We start from the raw sequence: 22920 nt of genomic DNA on the forward strand, positions 1-22920 counted from the left end.
GATCTCCAGGCTTTTGTCTGCTTCTCCACCCCAAAGACAAGCTCTGAATCATTTGAGCTTTCTCTACCGTGGCATCCTGCTGCCTGTTCAGGAGACCAGCACACAGAGTCTCTGTAGCTCTCCGAAACTTGCCCAGAAAGCTCCTTGCGTTACAGGTGTGCTGTTCTTAGTCTCGATACCAGGATGGTTTTGCTGGTGTGGTGCTCGAGAGAAGTGTTTTTGGCAGAGGCCCACTCTTTTCGATAGCCCACACACCAAGTGAAAACAAAACTGTAAGGCTACGTCTAGACTGGCATGATTTTCCGGAAATGCTTTTAACGGAAAAGTTTTCCGTTAAAAGCATTTTCGGAAAAGCGTGTCTAGATTGGCAGGACGCTTTTCCGCAAAAGCACTTTTTGCGGAAAAGCATCCGTGGCCAAGCTAGACGCACTTTTCCGCAAAAAAGCCCCGATCGCCATTTTCACGATCGGGGCTTTTTTGCAGAAAACAGTACTGTGCTGTCTACACTGGCCCTTTTGCGCAAAAGTCTTTCGGAAAAAGACTTTTGCCCGAATGGGAGCAGCATAGTATTTCCGGAAAAGCACTGACAATCTTACATGAGATCGTCAGTGCTTTTCCGGAAATTCAAGCGGCCAGTGTAGACAGCTGGCAAGTTTTTCCGGAAAAGCGGCTGATTTTCTGGAAAAACTTGCCAGTCTAGACCCAGCTTAACAGCACAAAGTGTGCCCATCTCCTGAGCTACTCGGCACCTTCTTTTTCTAGACAAGGCTAGCCCAGAGATCCCATCCTGCGGGGGAGAGGCGAGTCTTAGACATGAAAGAAATTGCTCTGGTTTTGAGGTTTAGGCATGTCTGAAATCTCTCGTTCAGCCTATCAGTGAAATGATGCCCAGACTGTGAGGTCATTGCCATATTTATTATGTTGACATGCAGGAAGCTTTTCCATGATCAGATTGTTTCCTAGCACTGCTGAGGCAGGGATGGAAAAGCAAGCAGTGCTCATCTTCTCACCCCTTGATTGTCCCGAGCAGGGTCCTAGTCTGTCTTCTGCTCCTCCTTAATGGGAATTGAGCATGATCTGGATCATGTTGAATAGAAATGCTTTGGGCCTCAAGATAAGGGAAAAGCCGGGTATATTCCCTTCCAAGACCTTTGAGCAGCACCAGACAAGCCGGAGTTCTGTTTCCAGCAAAGTGGCGGAACAAAGTTTTGTTTGACAGCATGGACTTGTTAAGGGTTGTGAACATACCGAATAACGTTTTCATTTGAATTTCCCTGGCGGAGTCCAAGACTGGCAGAGGGGGTCACTGATGAACCGTCTGAGGCACTCCCACAACCCTGGGAACAAGAGACCAGAACCAGGAATTTTAATATAGTGTTGTCTCTGTAACTGCTTTTGGCCTCACAATACACAGCTGGGCTGCTTGTGTAATTGAAGATAAATGATAATGCTGCTTAAATACATTGAAAACATATATGCACACTGGCTTGCAGCAGGAAAACATACATTAAATATAAGATGGCATGGTAGATCTCAAGATTTGAAAGCAAACCAAACCAGTTGGGATACCGAAGAGAAAACCTTTAGTAGCAGCATATTGTGACTTTGAAGTTCTGGGTTGTTGGAGGTTTTTTTTCCTCCTCTTAAATCAAAACAATTACATCTGCTTCTTCATTTACAGGGAGGAAAAAAGTACACACACTTTGGAAATCTTGCATGAACAGTTAGTACATTTCACACTCTGTACTTCGGCTGCACAAATCTGTTTTCTATAACCGTTAGATTGTTCTTTTAGATTTTGAAACTTCACATACTAGCTAAAATGGGCAGCTTGTCTTTTGAAAGTGCCATTTATGGAGTAAAACATCCTAAACCTCTTTATAAAAATATACAGCTGTATGAAACCTGAGATGATTTTTTAAAGCACTACAGTCATTGTGAAAGTGCCTATCATGAAGAATATTGTCTCTGTAAATGCTTAGTCCTTTATCTAGTGCACTTTTAACCTTCCATAAAATGTTCAGAGTTGAGCCTGGCTGTGTGTCAAAGATTTGGGTATCTGACTGTTTATGGACCTCGTGGTTGAGGGTGTTTTGTGTTTTTCTTTTTAAAGGAAACACAACAGACTCCATTTATTTTTGCAGACAAAATTCTTTAAAGGTGCACATATGAAAATGTTTTGTTCTTGTCTAACAATCTCATCTTGGTTGAAGTCAATCCAGACACTTATGTAAATTCAGACGTCCTCGGGATTTCTGTAAGTGTTACTCATTTGGCATTTTAGCATTGAACTAATGCACTGCAGAGTAATTTCACAATCTGAGTTGACTTTTGATGTTCAAAAGACTCTGTCTTCAGCCTTTGGGTTATATGTTATCTTCTGCATCTCCTCATCCAAGTCGTTAAGCCCTGCCACCTTTTTTTCCTGACATGCCAGCTTTCATCTCCCATGCATTGCATTATAAAGAATTCGATGTGGATTCTGCGTTGAGTTGTAAGATCATTTGACAGTCATTGGCATTTCGCATAGGCCACTGATTCTACATTTCATAGGAAGTGTTTGCAGGTTTTTGCTACTTTGAAAATGTAATGTCGCGACTTCTCAGGAATCTCCACATCTTTCCTGTTGGAATAGGGTGAAACAAATGCAGTCCAGTATCATATCTCTACATTTCCCCTTGTCAGCGTTGTCTAATGTCCATTTTTTCAAGTGACTGGTTAAAAAAAATAATTGCTGCGGGTTGAACTTCTCTAGTCCGGCACTCTCTGGGCAACGTCCATGGTCTGGCATGATTTTAGTGAGCCAGATGTCTGCTTATCGTCTGTGTGGCCAAGTTTCCCGCGGTCCCATAACGTGTGTTTATAGCCACCAGTCCTGGCTCTCGATGTTCTGTGCTGTGATTTAGCTCTGATTTACCCCTCAATGTCTTCTAAGCGCCCAGGAAGTGGTGGCAGTGTTGGTAATGCTGCTAGACAATATTGACCTCTTGTGGTCCGGCAAATTCTCTAGTTCAGCATCAGTCAGGTTCTGAGGGTGCTGGACTAGGGTGGTTTAACCTGTACAACTCTTAGAGCTTCTGGGAACTTCACATTTGTCACAACCACCTGCAACTTCTGTAAATCAGAAACGAACAGTCACACTCTGGTCCTGTTGCTCCAAAACCACAGCCCCTCCTACTTGTACTCAAGGAGAATCTTCCTTAGCTATTGCTATTATCAGGCCTCTGACACATTTCAGCCAATGTCCCCTCTAATCTTTTCCATCCATGTGTGGATTTTTTCCATCCATGCGCGGAATAAATATTGTTATGTGCACCCAGGTATGTTTTAATTTGCTCCACATGGAAAAGGACAAACCTACCTAGGAGTGCTCTGCTTATCAGCTGGGCAGCATTAGAATCTCTCTTGAGCGGCCACACGAGCGCACAGCTAACAGGGAACACTGATTTCAGCAGTTCTTATTCTGTCCAGTAGAGGGCCATGGTGCACCTATGTGCTACACTTTTATGGGCATGCCTACACTAGGAAACTATTTTGAAATAACTAAAATCAATGTAATAACTCCTGAAATAACAAAATCGAAATAGCATGTCTGCAGTACGGGGGAGTCTCAAAATTAGACTGAGGCAGGCTCTGTTAATGTGGATACGCTACCTTGACTTTGAGCCCCAAGAAGCCCTGGGGAGTAATTAGTTCAAATGACTCTGGGGAGTCATTATTTCGAAATAGCAGCACCAGCGCATCCACACTATTTTGAAATAGCTATTTTGAAATTAGCGTTATTCTCCGAGGAAAGCAGGAGTCCCAATTTCGAAATAACCAGCCTGTTATTTCCAAATAATGAGCTTGGTAGTGTGGACGTTCCCCTTATAAATGCAACCCATGGGGGGTTATTTTGAAATAACTCCCTAGTGTAGACCAGGGCTCATTGTGGTAAGAAAAAGTCTTAACACCTGAGGATACCAAGTTTCACTCCTTTCAAACTTTATTATCTGATGGAAAACGGCCTCCCTTTGCTCAACTGCTGATAAATTTAAGACAAAATAGCTCTTTTTATTAGCGAGTCTGAAAAAAGAATACGCCCTCAATTGGCTGTGCAGCAGCTGTGCAAATACAGGAATGAAGCAATCCCTGTCATTTCCAGATCAGGAGACATATATGCCACTAAACCCAGACCCATGGCAGTGGCGACATAAACAGCTGGAAGGACTCGCTGCCCAGGGACGTACCTAGACTCGTTGAGGCTGCGACCCTTCTATTTTTAGCATCGCAGTTCAGTCCATGCTCGCGGGAGTGTGTCTCCGTGCCATGGAAATTGCACCTCCTGTTTGCGGCGTAGTCCTCCCCTCCGAGGAGATATCCCTGTAAACAGAGCAGACTCTGGTCCTCGGAGCAGCATGAACATTTTTGTATGTGAACGTATCCCGTTGGGTCACGGTACCAACATTACAATCAAAATGTGTTTGAAAGAAGCATGTCGTCCATAAACAGCAGCAAAAGCAGGTCCTCAAAACTTCCGCTGTGTGAGGATAAATTGCTTTCTGCATGGGACCCTTTTGGACGTAGGAATCCAGATGGCAGACGCCGCATCACGGCTATTTATTATTTGTAATAAACGGTGCTTAGAATTCAGATATGGGAGACCCACTGTTCCAACCTGAGTTGCTAATGGATCATGCAGAGCCATGCATTTGAGTGCCCCACTGATTTTTACAATCCGGGTTAATAACAAGAAGCTACAGAACCTTCCTCCTGTCCTGTGCTTGGATAGTTTAAGCAAGACTCTGATTCTGAATTAGCTGCAGGGCAACTATTGGCTTTTCTTAAAGTGAAAGAAAGTTGCTTTGAATGTAAAATGAGGTTCTACTTTTTGTCCATGTCCCCAGAGAAGTATGATCTAAACTGGCCTTTATAAAAAGAGGCATCTTCATTCTCTTATCTCATGGTGAGATCAAATATCAGTTTTGCACATAGGTGTGGGGAGTAGGAGTATGGGGTTGCTGCAGCACCCCCAGGGCTTTCACCCGGCTTCCCCACATCCAGGGGCTGGCCCTGCCGCTGGCTCCACCAGCTCTATGTCCCGGCTTCTGAATGGGCCTTCTGGGGTCCCACCAGCCCCACATCCTGGCCTCCAAAGGCCCTGCTAGTTCCACTGACTTCATCACCCTTTGGGTTCCTGTGCCCACCATCCTTGCAGGCTCTACAGCCCGCCGTCCATGAGGTCCAGGCTACCGGCCTGGAGGCTACGCTGCTACTCTAGGTCTTGCCACCAGCCCAGGGCTCCACAGCCACCTACGGTTGTGGTTGAGTTGCCAACTCTCATGGATCAGATGGACTGGTCACCTTTAGCGGAAATGGCATCCGGTCCATACAGACTGGGAGAGTTGGCAACTCTAGGTGTGACCCGAGTCTGGGGCAGTGAGGGGTGCGAAAAGGTTGGAGGGGGGGCCACCGCTCAGCACCCCCACCCTAAAAATACTTCCAGCGCCACTGGGTTTGCATCCTACCTTCACAAAAAGGCAGAGTACATCCCCATGTGTCTGAGCTCTTTCGACTTCAGTTTGGATGGTAAAGGACCCTGTGCGATCATCTCTGTGGATGACAGAAATGGAACTCAGGCCCAAGCTATAGTCGCTAAGACGCTATACCCCTTCCTTGGCTCCTAGCTGCCAACGAAGTCACTGCTAATGAATCTTCAGCTATCCGATAGACTTTCTGATGTGCACTCATTCTTGCTCCTCCCTCCCTTCCCCCACAACTCAGACCCTTGTCCCTTTAAAAATGCCTCAAAAATATTCAGCACCGAAAAACAGAAAACGAGAACTTGACATTAGTTGAGCTTGAAAGGTTTGGTGCTGTGAAAAGTGACTGACGTGTGAAAAGAGGCTACAATTAGTTCTTTCCCCAAGCACTCTTCCATTCAATCCAGGGTCACTCCTTCAGCAAGCAGAGGGCTTGAGCGTAATGTGTTGTGACAGTTTGAGATGATGAAGAATAATTCTTGTATTCAGAGTTGCGACTGCTTCCCCACTACCCTGACACATCAGGCTGGCTGTCATTGTATCATTTATCCAGGCTGCCGCACTGCCAGGCCGGACAGGAGTTTGTGCAATTCTCAGTAGGTAGAGGAAAGGGTCAGCTCTTCCAGCAAATGATTTTTGAGGATATTTTGAAACTGTGCTTAACAGCCTGCTGTAGGGGAAGTCAAACTGAGAGAAAGGAAAAAACCATTAGGAGAAATAATGCACTAGAGATGAGAGTTTTGAGTAGACATAAAGGAGATGCTAGGGCTTCAAGTGGACCACTACAGAGAGCACAAATAAGAAAGGCAGCATAATTTATGAGTGTTCCGGGCAAAAGAGGGCTCTATAGATTTTCTTCAGGCATTGAATTAATGTGCCATATAAAATGGCTTCACATTTAGGCTTGGCAGGGCTTTATACCTTTCTAGATTTGCTGTAGTCCTTTGACAGTTCCTGAAGCTGTTTTGAATTGCATGTACAGCAACCTGGCTTGGACGGGTGCCTGATGTAGCTTGTTCTGCTCCGACACGTACCCAAGAAGAGGGTCATTTCCCCTCCCCTGTCCCCCATTTGTCACAAAGCTTCATAGAGGCAGGGGATTATTTTTGCAGTAAGAGGGGACTGCAAAGTAGGCTTGCATGTGGTATTGGAAAACGGAAAGTAAATGTTAACCGAAGGAAGTGGGTCCTACCAGTTTCATGCAATTAGCTTACTAATGCAATACAGTGTGTGCTGCGTGCATGGGAGGAAAGAGCCCTGATGCTCTTTTCAACCTTTGGCAGGGATGAAAAAGGACAGGGTGGGGACGGAGTGAATGGAACCTGCAGAACCACGCGTGGGAGTCCCCATTGCTGTGTTGGTCGGTGTCACAGACCCAGACCAGCTGGCTGCTGCACACTAATGGAGGGAAGAGATGCTGGGGCCTGGGTGAATAGTTTTCTCTTCTGGAGCCTAGTGCAGCATAATCAGGCAAGCACCTGGGGTCAATGAGAGCTTGCTGGAAGCTGCAGGCTAATTAGACACCTGCAGCCAATTAAGGCCTGTGGAGCTGCTTTAAAAAGCTCCACCCAGGTAAGGAAGGGGGAAGGAAAAGAGTGAAGGACTGGAAGGAGGAAGTGTGTGGCTGGAGAACTGTGTGTGAGTGAGCTGAGGAGGGTCTTGCTCAGATACCAGAGGAAAGGTGTTGGGAAGGATCATCTGGGGAAGTGGCCCAGGGAATAAGCTGCCAGACGGGGAGTAAAAGCAATCTTGTTTGTTGCCACTGCCGTAGGGTCGGAACCCAGAGTAGTGGGTGGGCCCGGGTTCCCCCCAACTCTCCCCATGCCATCACCGAGTTTGCCCCTGAGAGGGGAGACTAAGACTACAGAGGGGTCTTCACCCCAAACTGTGGACTGACCTATGAGTGCGGCTCAATAGGCTTCTAGAAAAAGAAGAGGCCTTGTGGAGGGTCACAGTGTGTCTCTGAGGCCAACACTGTCCATCAGAAGCACCGGACGCACGTGGCAGAGTCGGAGCTTTGCCACGGTCGGGTTTGGATCGCAGAAGGGTCTGAAATGTGCTTTGCCCTTTCCGAGCATGGGGGAAGACCTGGCCCGCTCCCTGCCACTGTCATGCAGCCTCCGTGGGCTCAGTGGTGGTCCTCTCACTACACAGTTCACAGCTCTTGTTCCTGGTCCCTGCTGTATTGATTCAGCCCAGCAACCGATCGACAGCACAAGGGGCAGGGTGACTGGTGAACAAAACGGGTGCCTTCAAAGGCCACAAGAAAATCGTGATTGTTATAATGACGCACCTCGCTGGGGCACCCATCACTGGGCTGTTATCTCTGCGTGTACATCAGGGAGGGGCAACCTAGGCTAGGGAGCGGGCCGCATGAGTGGGCCTCCTTCCCCTCAGCAGGTGCAAGATTATCGTCACCAAGCTGGTCTCCCAGGACAGGGCGGTTTTGCTGACTGCACTTGCGGCCTAGAATGTGCGGGGGGTGCTGATGGAACCGTAGCAGCGCTCTGATTGGATGCAGAGGGCGTGCCCGGCTCTCACCGTCAATGCTGTGTGCAGTCAGCACGCACCTCACTTCACGTGCTCTGGCTTTATGTGTGCGTCTCGTTAGCCACATCGGTAGGAAAAACGACGTGGCCGGAAACCAGCAGAATCTGGGCAGTGGTAAGGTAAATGTCTCGTGGGCTGCACATAGAACCCCAAGGTTGCCCCCCCAATGATGTATGTGAATGTAGACCAGCTACCGGTGAGTGCCTGTACCCCTTTGGGGGGTTGAGCCGTAAGAGAGGTGGCCTGAGTATACATGAATATGGGGAGGTAATTTTGTTTACTTGTGGGACAGAGGCCAAGATCATGCTCAACTTGAGACCCCTTAACAGACCCTGATTTCCAGGAAGTGCTGGGCCCCCACCCTTTGAAAATCAGACCTCCTTGAAGCCACAGGCTTCCTAAACCCTTTCTCACTTTCATGGCCAGAGTAAAACAGAAAGGAGCTTCTGTACCCGGCTTTGTACAATATACTCTGGGGGATGGAGGAATACCCTCTTGTCAGGGCCACCGATAGGGGGAAGAAAGGGAGCAGTTGCCTCTGAAGCTCCGTCCCTTTAAACCACAGTCGGAGCCCCATATGGCGCAGTCCGGGTGGTGCCAAGGGCTGCCTGGTGGGAGGCACAACACTGTCTGAGTGACATTGAGGGCTGGCTGCCTCTAGCCCCACCCCTTCCAAACAAGGCCCCGCCCCATCTGGAGCACAGAGCCACGCTTCCCCCCTCTTGCCCAGGGCCAAGCAATGTCTGTCGCCAGCCCTGACTCTCGGCCTAGATATACAATACGGTGAGGGGCTAAGGGAAGTATTCATTTGTTGGCAGTGCTTTATGAGCATACGCCCTGTTTTCCTGGGAACCTATAGCCTCATGTAAACCACCACTGATCAAATGAATTCATTGGTGGTGGATATACAGACTTTATATCCGCCCACTGCATGTTAGTCGTTGCCAAATCTGGTAAAATCTACTGTTTCAATGAGTCTGTTGTTCTGCGGGTCCAAATCTTGCTGCCAGCATTTTGGCTGGACCTCATCAGCAAGTCTTAGAATGGCTGCAGAGATAGCTGTATAAAGAGTGGTGTTAATTTGCTGATCTGTTAACTCAGCAGGAGGAAATACGATTTGGCTCTTCTCTGAAATTTTACAGTGAAATAAGTATTGCAAACTAGTCCCATCCCTACTTCAGCGCCTAGAAACATGGCTTCCTCCAGCATTTAGACTCATGCCTCTTTGGTCCTGTACACTTTTTTCACGATAATCTAATTCTCTCTTACTGGGAGATATTGGTTCTCATTCTAGTCTGTTCTACACTAGCATGACTCCACTGATTTAAGAGGAGCATAATCCTGGTTTGCTGCACAGGAGATGAGATGAAAACCAGTCCCACAGCCTCCCAGAGCCTTGGTAGAGAATAATTACTGATATTTATCAGAGGGGTAGATGTGTTCATCTGTAGCCACAAAAACGATGAGGAGTCCTGTGCCACCTTAAAAACTAAGGCCAGCCCTACACAAAAGGGGAAGGTTGACTCAAAATATACAACTCCAGCTATGTTAATTACATAGCTGGAGTCAACATACCTTAATTCAAGTTTCTGTGCAGCCTCCACAGCAGGAGTACCGGCACCAATGAGGTGCCCTCTGAGTTTGCTTTAGCGGGTCTTTACTAGACCCTCTAAATCAAACTCCAGGAGATCGATTGTGGCAGCGTCGATCTTCCCCATAGTGAAGACATGGCCTAACTGCTATGTTTGGGCATAAGCTTTTGTGGGCAAAAGCCCACTTTGTCTGGTTGGGGTTTTGCCCACAAAAGCTTATGCCCAAATAAATTTACCAGTTTTTAAAGTGCCACAGGACTTCTTGTTGTTTTTGTTGACATTTATGTCTTTCTTCCCTTATTTTTTGAACCCTATTGACCTTTTGCAATCTGGTAGCCGTGTAGCACTGGAGATTAGTAGGTTGTTGTTGTTTCTCTCCTGAACACAGTTCAGCTCACATGTGCCCTGAAGCTCTCTCTATTATTCTGTGGTTCCCATTTACTCTGCTGGTGGCTGTTACATTGAGCATCCAAAGCGAGGAGAGGGCTGTGACCGGCTTCCCTGAACTGGCTTTCTCCTCATCTCCTCAGCAGATGTTTCTGCCTATTTTTTTAAGGCCAATCAGAACTCGGTGAGTCATTTCCTCTCGGGATCTGAGCGGGCTTTAGTATTTATGTTTCCAGTCTCAGGGTTTATTTGTGTTTGTGTTTATTTTTCACAGACTTTTTAATGCCTCCGGGAGCCATTTGTGGAGCCAAAATAATACAAGTGCCGGTCTTCTCACAGTATTTCATATTTTTGATGGTGGACATCCCACAAGAAGAGGTCTTGTGTTATTTTGACCCCTTCAGTAACTCCTGGAGGTGCCCTTCTTCCTTCTCCTCTCCGTTTTGCAGACCCTGCAACCTCAACACTGGTTTTCTTTTGCCTCAGCAGAAGCAAATTGAAGTTATCGCCAGTAGCCAGCAAATCTAGGAGCCATAATGTGTTTTATGTGAGACCCAGTTTGCTGGCTAACGTACAGGCCCATTAAAGTGTATCATCAGAAGTTGTTTTACTGCCACGTTTAAGGAAGTTAATACATCTTGGCAGCATATACCTATGGAAATGGAGAGGCAATAACCTACAGACAACCTGGGGCCGAGTCCACTCCTGGCATGACTCCACGGAAGCCAACAGAAAGACACCAGGGACAGATCTGTCTCCCAGCCATTGAGCAATGCTGAGCTTGTGACCTCACACAGCCCACATAAGCAAGGTCGTGCCAAGCTCGGGCTGCCCTCCCTTCTGCCTTTCGCTCGCTTCCTTCTGCAGGGAACTCTGGGTTTGACTTTAGTTTTGAGTGAGCTGAACCCTGACTTATCCACAGCACACGTCCGGCACAGTCACGGGTCATACACTGTAGCTATGCAACAACATGTGGTGTAGCTATACCAACCCAACTTCCTAGTCTAAACCAGGGGAGCCGACAGCGTCCGCAGGTCCCTAGAATAGATGGGGCCTTGGGCAGAATGGGCGGGGCCAGGATAGCCAGCCCTCAGCATGGTCCCGAGCATGGCGCCCTCCCCTCAGCCCTCAGAGCCGCGTGGAGCATGCAGCACGGCACTGCAGCGACGATTTAAAGCGTCCAGAACTCCAGACACTGCTACAGTAGAGGTAGGAAGCTGTGGGCCCCTTTGAATGGCTGGGCCCCAGGGCAGATACCCCCTTTAGCTCCCCCACTGCTGGTCAGCAGGCCTGGTGTAGACTAGGCCTGAGATTTGCCCAGCATCACACAGGAAGTTAGTGGCTGAGTAAGGAATATAACACAGTCCACAAACGGTCCTCTTTCTTCAGCACTTAGGCTCACACCCATCCAGTCCTTCCTCTTCCTGATGAAATCGCCAGCTAAGTCCACATGGGAAAGTGAGTGTTTTGATGGGAACATCCAGTCCGATTGCCAGATACACATCACATGGGTCATCCAATAGTAAAGATCTCGGGGCACTGCCAATGTGGGCTGCATTTGAATTGGCAACCTAGCAACGCTCATTATCCCTTGAGCCATCCATGTCCCCAGCATGATGTCACTTTTGAGATCCATGCATATTTCAGATGTGTACTCCCTCCTCCCCACTGTGTAAGAGGAATAGTTAAGAACAAAATTTTAGGGGGGAGATTTTCAAAGGTACAAAAGCATCCAGTGCCCATCTGCACCTTTGGAAATCTGCATCAAATCCACTGGCTTTGCTTGGTTTAGGTCGCAACCTTCACATTCCTTAAAGGCGTTTTTGTTTTAATTCTTTTGCATTCTTTTAAAACAGTAGATTTGAAAAAGAAGGAAAAGGGACGACATAAAAATCTCCAACATCTACCATTTTTCCATTTTCATCGTGAGCATGGGACTGGGACTTTTCAGTTTAGAAAAGAGGAGACTGAGGGGGGATATGATAGAGGTCTATAAAATCATGAGTGGTGTGGAGAGGGCCGATAAAGAAAAGTTATTTATTAGTTCCCTAAATAGAAGAACTAGAGCACACCAAATGAAATTAATGGGGAGCAGGTTTAAAACTAATAAAAGAAAGTTCTTCTTCACACAGTGTGTAGTCAACCTGTGGAACTCCTTGCCAGAGGAGGCTGTGAAGGCTAGGACTATAATAGAGTTTAAAGAGAAGCTAGATAATTTCATGGAGGTTAGGTCCATAAAAGGCTATTAGCCAGGGGATAAAATGGTGTCCTTGGCCTCTGTTTGTCAGAGGCTGGAGAGGGATGGCAGGAGACAAATTGCTTGATCATTGTCTTCAGTCAACCCTCTCTGGGGCACCTGGTGCTGGCCACTGTCGGTAGACAGGATACTGGGCTAGATGGACCTTTGGTCTGACCCAGTACGGCCGTTCTTATGTTATAATTTTTGAGAGAGCAAAACCGTATCTGACAAGGAACCTTTTATTGTCTTGAAAAACACATAGCATTTAAAAATGTGTGTGTCTGTTAATAAATTAAGTCTCACACTAATGCCTCGTTTCAAGGGTTTTGATTGGTAGAGGGTTTTTTTCCTTTGGACTGTACATACATGAAGTGAAGAGGAGGTTTGAAATGGAAATGCTGAAATCTATTTAAATTGACTCCTCTTTAGGATTATTTGAAAACCATTCTAAAGGAGAGGTGTGTGTGCTCGTGATGGCTCATAGCATTCTCCCTGGAAGCTTAGGTGGTCTTGGCAACTTTTGAGTTTGGCTCTTGTACACATGCCCTTTGCTTTCTTCTGCTGGGTTCCTGATAAGTACCTCGGGAGTTGGTTTGCAGCAATACTGAAAAACGTGCTGTGGGGGAGATAGACATTTTGGGAGGTTGGCATGGACTGTGCAATGAGATATCAGAGAAGGAAGGATGGCCACATGTTGGATCTACCAATGCAAGATGAAAGCTTGGCTCCATTCACATCCAGGGTAGAAATCCTATTGATTTCAGTACATCCAGGATTTTGCCCTTGGATGTTTTCCTTGTAATCAGCAAGGGTCCTGCTATTGTGAAGGTTACTGCTTTGGTCCCCATGCAATACTATACAATGATTTGTCTCTTAATGAGAGTGTAGCCTTTCTATGGGCCTGCCTCTCGTGACACACGGGAGTCCTAGCAGGTCATGGAAGCTGCTGGTGTGAAGTTTTTACAGAATATAGATAGGACATCTGGCCCTTCCCCTCCCAACTGCTGGTGGTGTGGAACAGTTTGTTGATGGGATATAAGCACTTTGTACTCCTCTGCTCCCTATCCGTCGCCTGTCCCCTGTTCTGTACCCCAGAAACCGGAGGACAGTCTTCAAGATTGTAGAACATTCTGTTGTCCCTGGCAGAGCATCAGAATGGAGCTCATGTTGACTTTTGACCACCCATGCTTTTGCCTATGGGAGTGTTGGAGTCTCCATCATTGAAGGTTCTTAAGAACAGGTTCTACCAGTCCTTGTCAGGATGTCTAGTTATTAAATAGTCCTGCCTTGAGTGCAGGGCACCAGACTAGATGACCTTCCAAGATCCCTTCTGGTCCTACACTTCTGTGATCATCTGCTTCCTTGTCTGATTGACATTCAGGGAGGCAGCGGCCAGGCTGACTTTGTCCATTGATGGAACAGCCATGAGTCTCATTGCCATACTTCCAATGGGATTGGTCTATGGTGACCTTGAAATGCCTAACCCCACATTGTAGAACTGCTCTGAGGGCAGAATAGGAAGCAGCCTCCCCATATGCATTGTGCAAGAGTCCCACACAGGGTTGGGGAGACTGGGTTCCTCTAGAGTTGTGCTCTAGTTGTGTTTGCGACAAAGGTACCTTCGGCCAGGTCTATAGTAGACCCGGAAGGCTGGCTTACTCCAGCGACGTAAATACCAGCTGGAGTCGATGTCAGTACCTAAGTCACACTTGGCACCGTCTCCGCAGCGGGAGGTCAACAGGAGCAAACTTTCTCATTGGCTTCCCTTACTCCTCACAAACTGAAGAGTATGGGGGCGCCCTCAGTGATCGATTTAGTGGGTCCTTACTAGACCTGCTCAATCAAATGCCAGAAGCTTGATCTCCAGTCCCACTAGTAGAGATGTGGCCTGATGTATCCAAGCATGTTGCTGCTCCATCTTGCTGTGTCATTGCTTCCAGAACAAGCGTCCACGGAAAGCTGAAATGTTTGAGCTCACTAAGATTAATTTGTTAGGAGGACTGTGCCTCAGTGGGCTTGGGGACGTACCCTCACAGAGATGCAGACCCATGTCCCCTGAGCCCTGCAGTGCTCCTCGCTGGAGCACAGAACAGAATGTCCATAGGGCGACTTGGTCCCTGAGTTCCGGACAGAACCCTCAAAGGAATCCACCTGTGAAACCAAAACGGCCTCCCCCTCTGCAGAGGGGAAGAGCCGGAAGAAAAACAAGGGGATCTGCTAAATCCAGGAGACAGCAAATGAAACTACAGGGAGGTCAGAGGTTTCAGATCAGGGCTCCAAAGGCCAGAAGTGCTGGAACAATTGTCGTGCTGAGAACCAGTGAACCAAAACTGTAAAACCCTGGAGATAATGGAAACCGCGTCAAGCCCCGGGGTGTTGCAGCACCTCTGCCTCTAGCACCTGTGCCAAAGGGGGACCCCGAGCGGAGAACACAGACAGCTCCAGCTGGTCCTCAGAGGAGTCCAGGTAGCTAGTGGGTGCTGCTCCTAGGAATTCTACCTGGAGACAGAACGGTTCTGGGTGAAAACTACCACCCAGTGCCTGCTGGTTTTCTGAGATGTTCCCGCATGCAGCCAGAACGTGGGTCTTTATTTCTGCTTCAGCCTCATTATACTTTGTCCATTCCCATTTTAACCTGATTTGTCGATCGTTGTGTTATAGTAGCCCCAGCGGCCCCGTTGTACAAACGCTTAGCAAGACTGGCCCTGCCCCAGAGAGGTTGCAGTCTAAACAGGCCAGCCAAAAGGTGGGATGGGGCACAGAGCCAGAGAGGGGTGAAGCAGTTTGCCCAGGGCTCACACAAGGAGCTCAGCGGCAGAGCATCTGGATCTCCTGACTCCCAGTCCAGTGCCCCATCCACTCGTTCACTCTTTGTGACGTTCATCCCCACGGCACCCCCAGTAGTGGTGAGAAGTAATGCAGGCCGCCTCCCACCGAGAGTGCTCGTCTGCAGTGACTGTACACTGGTTTGTGAGGCTATGTCTAGACTGCAGGCTTCTTTCGGAAGAAGCGTTTCCGGAAGAGATTTTCCGAAAAAACGTCTTTCGAAAGAGACATTCACACAGCCAAAGCCCACTGCCAAAGCAATCTGCTTTTTTGAAAGAGAGCGTCCACCTTGATTGGACGCTATCTCGTATTTACGTTGTGATTACTATGGGTGGAGTGGCCAGCAGGGCACCAGTGCTTTTTCCTGGAGGCCTCTTCTTTCGAAGAAACCCCTCTTCCCTGTCCACACATGCCTTGTTCCGAAAAAGCACTTCTGGAAAAAGGCTTCTTCCTCATAGAAAGAGGTTTACCGCTGTCAGGGAAACCCCTGCATTCTTTCGACTTTCTGTCGAAAGAACGCAATTGCGGTGTGGACATAAGTGTCGTTTTTCCGGAAAAGCTCTGCCATGTAGACATACCCTGATGGAAAGGTTTTTCTTTTCGTAGCATCAGTAAAATACACACAGCTCAACCGCCTGATTTTCAGAAGTGGTTGAGCTCCATCAGCCAGCACAGAGACGAGCAGACGCTAGCGTTGCTTAGCACCCGGAAAATCAGGCCCTTCAGATTCTCGGGGAAAAAAATACCACTGTAAGGTACTAAGTAAATCACCAAGGAATGGCAAATACAAAGGCTCTTGTACTGAAAAAGGCTGGAGTCGTGGAGCTTTTCAGCCTGTATCTCCAGGAGTCAGGGACTCTTCACCCCACCTAGACGCTGTCATTCTGCTGCTCCGCTTTCGGGCTGTGAGAGTCTACAGCACTGAGGAAAAATAAATGCCTCCTCTTCCTTTTGTATACTGCAACTGAAAACGCCGCACTTGCCTGGAAATCAATTTTGGTTTAAAAAAAAAACGGAAAGAGGGGAAGAGAGAAAAGTAACCTAATAAGGAGTTCAGCGCCCTACCAGTGTTTGATTGGGGCCTCGGCACGCGATCTCTGATTGGGGATGGCAAGTGTGAGTGAGGGCTCTGACGTGAGACATTTACCCAAAGCCAGCTGTGCGTGAGGGGAGAGAAAAGCACCGAATCAGGCAGGACCTGCACCGTCTTCGTGGGGGACACCCCGCTCCTTTCTCATTGAAATGATGAATTGAACTTCCAGCACGCCAGGGCCAGTTAGAATGTGAAGGAAAACGAAGACGTGTGCTACATTGTACGTTCCTAACCAGATGCTGGCAAGAAAACGGTGATTAACACAGCTCGCCTCGTTGTCACTGCGGCTTCCAGGTTGACTGACTTCCTGCCGGGTTGTTTTGTCGTGTAACCCGTGCCGATTATTTCCACTGCTTCCGTCATGGGTGGCGGGTGTGCTAGGCAGGGGAGGGCATTGACCCTGCTCACACTCTGCCCCCAGAACGCCTACTGAGGGCGGAGTGTTGTGTGCCCACCCTTCCCTGTGCTTCAGGGCCGGGGAAGCTGGGGCCATGCATGCCCACCCACCCTCCCTATGCTGAGGGGGTGTGGTGCTGCCCCACCTCCCCGTGATGTGGGGAGAAGGCGGCCCTTGGCTCCTGTGGGGCTAGTCAGTTCAAATGGACCTATGGGTGCCTTATGTTCCTGCTCAGAGGAACTGTGCAGTGGTGTACCAGGACTTGGGTGGGACGTGTTGGTTTTGGTGACAAAGCTTGTTGCTGGAGCCGTGTATTTTTTTACGGGTTTGTCCTTCTCTCTGAGTCTCAGCACAATCAAGGGACTGCCATAGTCTCCCTCTATATATATATAAAAAAAAAGTTTTTCCTGCAGGGCGACAGAGGGACGTCATTACATCACTCTGCATCCCGCAGGAACAAGCCTCACCCACCCCCAGCCTGGCCCTTCCGAGGGCCCACGTGGAGGTCCGGGGCTACCCACGGCCTGGTCCTCTTTTGCCCTCTCCTTCCCAACGGCCAGGGGAAAGCAGGAAGAGGGTCGGGCTTGGCATGGCCTGGACCAGGAGTGGGGGGGCTAGGGTTAAGCCGTGGGTGCTGGGAAGAAGGGACGTGGGCTGCCATGGCAGTGGGGGGAGAAGCAAGGGGATGGAGAAGGGGCCCCGGGCTAGTGCACCTCAGGGCTGGGGGCTAAGGAGCCCAGGTTAGTGTTGCCGCAGCCGGGCCTTCCCCAGTGGCCGGGGGGAGAACCAGGCTTGCCTACCCCTGTGAGAGGGGAGTTGGCGAGCATAGAAAGGGGCATGGCCCCCTAGTGTCTATAAAAGAGCTAGAATCCCATTATGAGAGAAAGTCTGTGAATGGCAGAGATAGTTACATTTGCCAGGGATTAGAACGTAGTCGCTCAGGGTACGTCTACACTACAGCGCTAGTTTGAACTAACTTAGTTCGAATTAGTTAATTCGAACTAAGCTAGTTCGAACTAACGCATCTAGAACTAAAAACTAGTTCGAACTAGCGTTTTGCTAGTTCGAACTAGTAAGTCCACATTGAGTGGACTCTGGACAGGGCTTAAGGATGGCTGGAAGCAGTGCCGGCAGGGCATAAAAGGAGGACTTAGAGCATGGAGATGCTGTCTCAGGCTAGCCGAGGGCTGCGCTTAAAGGGTCCCGACCCCCACCCCGGACACACAGTTCTAAGGGGTGCCCCGCTTGCAAAGAAGTTCTGGCTTGGAGTGCCCTGAGTGCCCACACTGGGCACATCACACCACTCGGCCATCAGCCCGGCTGCACTTGCCGCAGGCTGCCATCTGGGGAGAGGGAGTAATTGGGGGGCTGCAGGAGAGCTTCCACCCCCAGAAGCCCGCAGAGCCAGCCCAGTCCTCCCCATCGGGGGCTCGTACCCCATTCCTCCCTCACCTCCTTCCACTTACCCTTCCCTAGCCCCCCTTCTTATTGATGTACAAAATAAAGATAACCTTTCTTCCAACATTGACTCTGTCTTTATTGAACAAAACTGGGGGGGACTGGGAAAAGGAGGTGGGAGAGGGGAAGAGAAAGGCTGGGAGAGGGGAGGGCAACTAACATGATCAGGGGTTGGGAACAGGTCCCAGATGAAGAAAGGCTACAGAGACTGGGACTGTTCAGCTTAGAAAAGAGGAGACGGAGAGGGGACAGGATAGAGGTCTCTAAAAGAAGGGGTTGGGTGGAGAGGGTGCATTCAGAAAAGTTCTTCCTGAGTTCCCATAAAGAAGGACTAGAGGACACCAAAGGAAAGGAATGGGTAGCAGGCTTGAAACTAGTAAGAGAAAGTTGTTCTTCTTGACAAAGCAAATAGTTAACCTGTGGAACTCCTTGCTGCAGGAGGCTGTGAAGGCTAGAACTAGAACAGAGTTTAAAGAGAAGTGAGATAAAGTCATGGAGGTTGGGGCCATGGAGTCCTATTAGCCAGAGGGTAGGAATGGTGTCCCTGCCCAAAGTTTGTGGAAGGCTGGAGAGGGATGGCACGAGACAAATGGCTTGGTCATTGTCTTCGGTCCATCCCCTCCAGGGTCCCTAGGGTTGGCCGCTGTTGGCAGACAGGCTACTGGGCTAGATGGACCTTTGGTCTGACCCAGGACGGCCATTGTAAGCTCAGGGCTCAGTGTCGGGGGTCTCAGTGGACCCCCTTGATTTTCATGCACACCTGGTCCTGGGTGGCCAGGCTGGCAGCTCTCCTGCCCTAGACGGCCACTTTCCTGTGCCTAGTGCGGAGATCGTGGACGAGGTCCACGATGTCCGCACTAGCCCAGGAAGGTGCCCGCCTCTTGCGGTCCAGGGCAAACTCCCGGGAGCCGCCAGCCTGGTCCCGGCAAGAGGGGGTGGGCTGGGGGGCATCGGGTGGGTGGCTCTGTGCCGTGCCAGGTGCAGGGTCTGCTAGCTGGGTGCTGGCAGGCTTGCACCTGGCACGGGCACCGTAGCCAGCCCGTGCCCCTTTAAGGGGGCCGGGGCCGGGAGGGGGGCATAGAGTTTCCCTGGTGTTGGCCAGAGTGGCCACCAGGGAAACCTGGGGAGGGCTAGCCTCCCACTAGTTCGAACTAAAGGGCTACACAGCCCTTAGTTCGAACTAGCTAGTTCGAACTAGGCGTTAGTCCTCGTAAAATGAGGTTTACCTAGTTCGAACTAAGCGCTCCGCTAGTTCGATTCAAATTCGAACTAGCGGAGCGCTAGTGTAGCACCTATTAAAGTTAGTTCGAACTAACGTCCGTTAGTTCGAACTAACTTTGTAGTGTAGACATACCCTCACCTACATTCTGCCGTCCTTGCTCACTTCCTATTAGTGATGTTAATGGTTAACTGGTTTACCAGTAAGCCTCACCCTTAATGGGTAAGGCTTACTAGTTACCGTTATCTGGTGGGGCCCACCTGCCCCCTTTAATCGAATGTAACGTTTAACTGATTAACCCAGGGGTTCTCAAACTTTGTGATACCTTGACCTCCCTCTAAGTTGCTCATGACCCCCCCCCCCCGGGGGGTCGAGACCCACAGTTTGAGAAACACGGGGTTAACCAATTAAATGGGATTTTACATACCTACTTCCTATCCCATAGGCCTTCTTCCTGGGCCCCCCACTACAAAAAGGATGTGGACGCATTGGAGAGGGTCCAGCGGAGGGCAACCAAAATGATTAGGGGGCTGGAGCATATGACCTACGACGAGAGGTTGAGGAGTTGGGTCTGTTTAGTCTGCAGAAGTGAAGAGTGAGGGGGGATTTGAGAGCAGCCTTCAGCTTCCTGAAGGGAGGTTCCAACGAGGATGGAGAGAGGCTGTTCTCAGTAGTAACAGATGGCAGAACAAGGAGCAATGGTCTCAAGTTGTGGTGGGAGAGGTCCAGGTTGGATATTAGGAAAAACTCTTTCACTAGGAGGGTGGTGAAGCACTGGAATGGGTTACCTAGGGAGGTGGTGGAGTCTCCATTCCTAGGGGTGTTTAAGTCTCGGCTTGACAAAGCCCTGGCTGGGTTGATTTAGTTGGGATTGGTCCTGCCTAGGGTAGGGGGATGGACTTGACCTTCTGAGGTCTCGTCCAGCTCTATGGTTCTATGATTCTGTTCCTACTCCTAGTCCTTCCTATCCCTTCCATGGAAGTCAATAGGGAAAACTCTGAGTCAATCATGCATTTCTCCTGACCCTATCCCCACGGTGCCAGGAGTGCCTTTCAGCATTATACCAATCTGGGCAATGGCCTGAGGTTTGTTTGCCTCCGCCCCCTTCCCACAGCCCAAGTAGTTCATAGATCTTACCCCTTTTCTATCCCCCCTGCTTGAGTAAAGGTTGAATACAAACAGAGTACGGCGCCCTGGCTTTGCAACACACCAGAATGTTTGTGCTACTCTCTCCCTGAGTGGCTGAGAGAGGACGCTTGTGCTGTCTGTGTGGCCCTGCCTAATGTCACCGCTGCGTGCCATCGCTGAGTGCTGGCTGCCCGGCCACGTTGCCTGCCTGCCGCCCCCGAGTCAGCGCTTGGAGCCCAGTGGCTCCCCCGGCGTCAGAGTGAGAAACGTTCTGCCCACACCAAAAGAGAAAGAGCAGCCCGAGAAGGAAGATGTGTGGGATTGCGAGAGGGGAATAAATCTTTTTGAAATGTTGGTAACCGCGGGGCCCTGAGCTGCGCACAGGCTCTTCCAGCAATCAGCTGTTTCGTCGCCCTTTTAGGGAGGCAAATTAGATGGATGCTAAGCATGATCCTTTCTGCTTTCTTCTTTGCTGTGAGGCATCAGGCGTAGCAGACAAGCCTGCAGGAATGTCTGTAGTTTCTGTTTGCTCCAGAAACCACAAAGATGCTCTCCACTGTGTGTGTAGTGCAAAGAAGTTGTGGAAACCCCTTTTGTAAATAGCTAGGCTGAATGCGGTTGTTTCAGCCGGTCACTGTTAGCAAGGTTCACAACTGAATTCCTTTTCTATTCTGGACACCTCCCCAGAGCTGCCTGTTATGTGTCATTACGCCCAGGTTTGTCAATAGGACGTCTAGCGTTCTGCTTAGTTCAGTCTTGCAAATCTCCAGTTTTGAATCCTAACACAGGGCGACTCAATCTAGTCACCCCCGAGGAAGCGATCAGATGCTAGGTCTGAATTCCCAGGGTGAGATGCCTTAATAAGACTCCATGTGTATTCAGACTGAAATACAAACCCAGCAAGTAACTGTAATGCCTCTGAAGCGTTTCATCAAATCACCCCGTAAAAGGTGGATGACGAGCGAATGCAGCATTAGAACAGCGGTACAATAAACAGATTTGTCAGTAAAATGGCTTTCTAATGGCAACCATCGGTCTTTTATCTGAAACATTAACCAGGGCCTGTTCTCTTGTTCCATTTCAGAGCTTCAGCGAGAAGGAAGCATAGAGACACTGAGTAACAGTTCTGGTTCCACCAGCGGAAGCATTCCTCGCAACTTTGATGGTTATAGATCACCCCTCCCGACAAACGAAAACCAGCCGCTAAGTCTTTTCCCTACAGGATTCCCTTAATTTAGCCAAACATACAAGGAGAGATTCAGACTGGCTAACCAAGTGTCGCTCCATCTAAACAGTTTTGATGTGTATGTCACCCACCGGTTAGCTGCCACGCTGGATGGTTCTCGTTACACTAATAAATATCGACAACTCTTCTGCTTAAAATCTTCCTACCATATGTTGACAAAATATTGAGTTTGTTTTCCTGTGCAATATTGATAAGAGGAGACTTTTTTCCTTACAGTTTTGTGGCTTCTCTTTGGTGTGTTCAGGAAGAGACCGTTTAGAGGAGAAATGCTTTTAGAACTATTTTGGGTTGAGCACATGATTTTACAACCCTTGCCTACGTTTTCATGTTTAAAAAGGGGCATCTACAGAACTTTGGGGTGACTAAGCCATTCAGCTGGTGAATTCGGTTGTTGGCAAAACTGAGGAGCATTGAAGAAGGAACTGATGGGAGTGAAAACTTGAGGACTGTCTACAAGACAAATGGCGAATAGGGCTGATATGTTATTACTTGGTTTTTGCATCTCTTTGCAGTTCCTCCTTTGGTTCCCTGCTGATATTAATTGATGCCAGGAGTATTACAAGTGAAGAAGTTTCTTTTTGTTCTTGGGAGGAATTATCTTTATTGATCCAGTTTTATTCTAGTCATGTATTTTAGAAATGTACTTAATTGACTAAAAGTCATAAATATCTCATATTCAGTTATAAAAATTGTTCACTGGAATGCCAATAGCTGTCCCAATGTGCATGTGTCATTGAATAAATCGAAGTTCAAACAAACCCACTTTAATGTCAGTGTTCCCGTGGTGTTAGTAAGGATGTATGTCTGCTCCATATATATTCCTGTACCAAATAGTATGTGTGTATTTACCAGCATTAAGACTTGCCAGCAGTGTTCCTTGTAAGTTGAGTGCTTGGGCGGCCACACAGGAGTGATTAAAATGCCACCCAGCTAATTAGTGGAGCCCACTGCCTCCATTTGTTTTTATTCGTGGTGCACATCTGCACATGCCTGGGTGCACATAACAAAATGTATTCTGCACACACATGGAAAAATTAGAGGGAACATTGCTTTCCAGGCCTTAATTAAACCCACCTACAAGCACCAAACTCGATCTGTTGCATTCTTAACTGTTAGCCATTGATGCCAGTTCACACTTTTCAAAATGGATGGCTTAAATTAGGCACCTGGCATCAACACGTGTACCAGCTCCCGCCTGCCCCCCTCACCCTCCACACGCCTGCCTATCAGAGGCAGCTGTATGGAGCGCAGGAGACAGGTAGC

At 48.7% G+C, this 22920-nt stretch overlaps 1 protein-coding gene across 8 annotated transcripts in view; it reads left to right on the forward strand.

Moving 5' to 3' along the window:
- The window catches only part of BCAS3 (BCAS3 microtubule associated cell migration factor), a 590230-nt gene extending 567811 nt beyond the window's left edge, over positions 1 to 22419 (forward strand). For 7 of the 8 annotated variants that reach the window (XM_014581354.4, XM_075904719.2, XM_075904717.2 and 4 more), the window contains one exon: positions 21496 to 22419. In XM_014581354.4, the coding sequence (XP_014436840.1) occupies positions 21496 to 21519 (24 nt within the window). In that variant the 3' untranslated portion in view covers positions 21520 to 22419. The remainder of the gene's footprint in view (positions 1 to 21495) is intronic. The other variant, XM_014581355.4, reaches the window with a different exon arrangement.
- The last annotated feature ends 501 nt before the right edge of the window (positions 22420 to 22920 follow it).

This window comes from Pelodiscus sinensis, chromosome 21 (assembly GCF_052426305.1).
Source record: "Pelodiscus sinensis isolate ZL-2025 chromosome 21, ASM5242630v1, whole genome shotgun sequence".
Classification (NCBI taxonomy): domain Eukaryota; kingdom Metazoa; phylum Chordata; order Testudines; family Trionychidae; genus Pelodiscus; species Pelodiscus sinensis.